The sequence below is a fragment of the Terrapene carolina genome, unplaced genomic scaffold, assembly GCF_002925995.2.
Source record: "Terrapene carolina triunguis isolate 2854851 unplaced genomic scaffold, T_m_triunguis-2.0 Scaffold36360, whole genome shotgun sequence".
NCBI classification, from domain to species: Eukaryota; Metazoa; Chordata; order Testudines; family Emydidae; genus Terrapene; species Terrapene triunguis.
In genome coordinates this window covers 1-1,143 of record NW_020700711.1, presented here as the reverse complement: position 1 = coordinate 1,143, position 1,143 = coordinate 1, and the positions used below count along the sequence as shown (strand labels likewise).

The 1,143-nt window shown below is 68.0% G+C and overlaps 1 protein-coding gene across 1 annotated transcript; it reads right to left on the bottom strand.

The window, feature by feature from the left end:
* Positions 1–7: 7 nt before the first annotated feature.
* Positions 8–759, bottom strand: LOC112121655 (HLA class II histocompatibility antigen, DM beta chain-like; the record flags this gene model as incomplete). Its single annotated transcript, XM_024220582.2, has 2 exons — positions 480–759; positions 8–249 (listed from the first exon to the last, which is right to left on the bottom strand). Coding segments are annotated over exons 1-2 (513 nt in total), but the record flags the coding sequence as incomplete, so codon positions are not given.
* Positions 760–1,143: the final 384 nt, after the last annotated feature.

Genomic DNA, 1,143 nt, shown 5'->3' with positions numbered 1-1,143 from the left:
GCTGCACATGGCAGGTGTAGGTGTCCCCGGGCTTGGGGGTGGTGAGCAGGCTGACGTGGGTCTGGTAGGTCCAGTCGCCGTTGGCCAGCGCCGGGCTCAGGCCGTCCTCGGTGGGCTCCAGGGGGCTCCCGTTCCGCAGCCAGGTGACCCCCACGTCCGCCGGGTAGAAGCCCCAGACGTGGCAGGTGAGGCGCACGGTCCCCGCGGGGTTCGACAGGGCCGTGGAGACGATGCGGACACTAGGAGGCGCTGTCGGGGGGGGTGGGAGTCACTGTATGGACCAGCTCCTGGTACCCCCACCGCCACCACACAGGGATCAGACCCATGGGCCCCCAGCCCAGTATCCCCCTGCATCAAACCTGTCCCCCACCCCGGCTCAGCGCCAGGGGCCCCGCATCCCCCTCCCCCAACCCAGCTCTGTGCCAGGGGCCCCACAGTCCCTCCCCCACCCCGCTCGGTGCCCTGCGCCCCCCACTCACTCTTCCTTTGCCCCGTGCGGCTCCAGAGGCGCTGGCTCTGGCTCTGGCAGGCCTGGCGCCCCCCTGCCATGCGCTGGCGCCAGCCGGCGTCCTTGTTGAGCTGGGCGGCCATACGTGCGGCCAAAGGGTTGAGCAGGCCCATGTCACAGGCCTCGAAGAGCTGGTCGTGGTCGTTGTAACACACCAGCGGGTTCTTGTTGAAGACGAAGGCGAAGTCGAACCGGAGCACGGAGCCGTTGGCTGCCAGGGGGCACTCGCTGGCCAGGTGCATCAGGAACCCGCCTGCGGGGACGGGGCCGTCAGGAGCGGGTTCGGGGCAGGGGCGGCTGGGCAGGACAATGGGGGTCGGGAGTGGGGTGAGGGAGGGATGGGTCAGGGAGGGCAGGACATTGGGGGGATGGGGATCAGGGAGGTGATGGGGACAGATGGGGACTGTTTCCACACTAGGCCGTGCCCCCGGGGTCTAGACCAGGGGATGTTGGGTTTAAACCCCATCCAGGTGGTTCCTCTGCGGCTGTAGTGCCGTACTGTGGGTGTGTACGCTGGGAACGACGGGGGTTAACCACCCCCTACACACACACACAGCCCCTAGGGGTACAGAGTGGGGTTATACCCCCATCCACACACAGAGACAAGCCCCCCCACACACACACACAGGCACAGC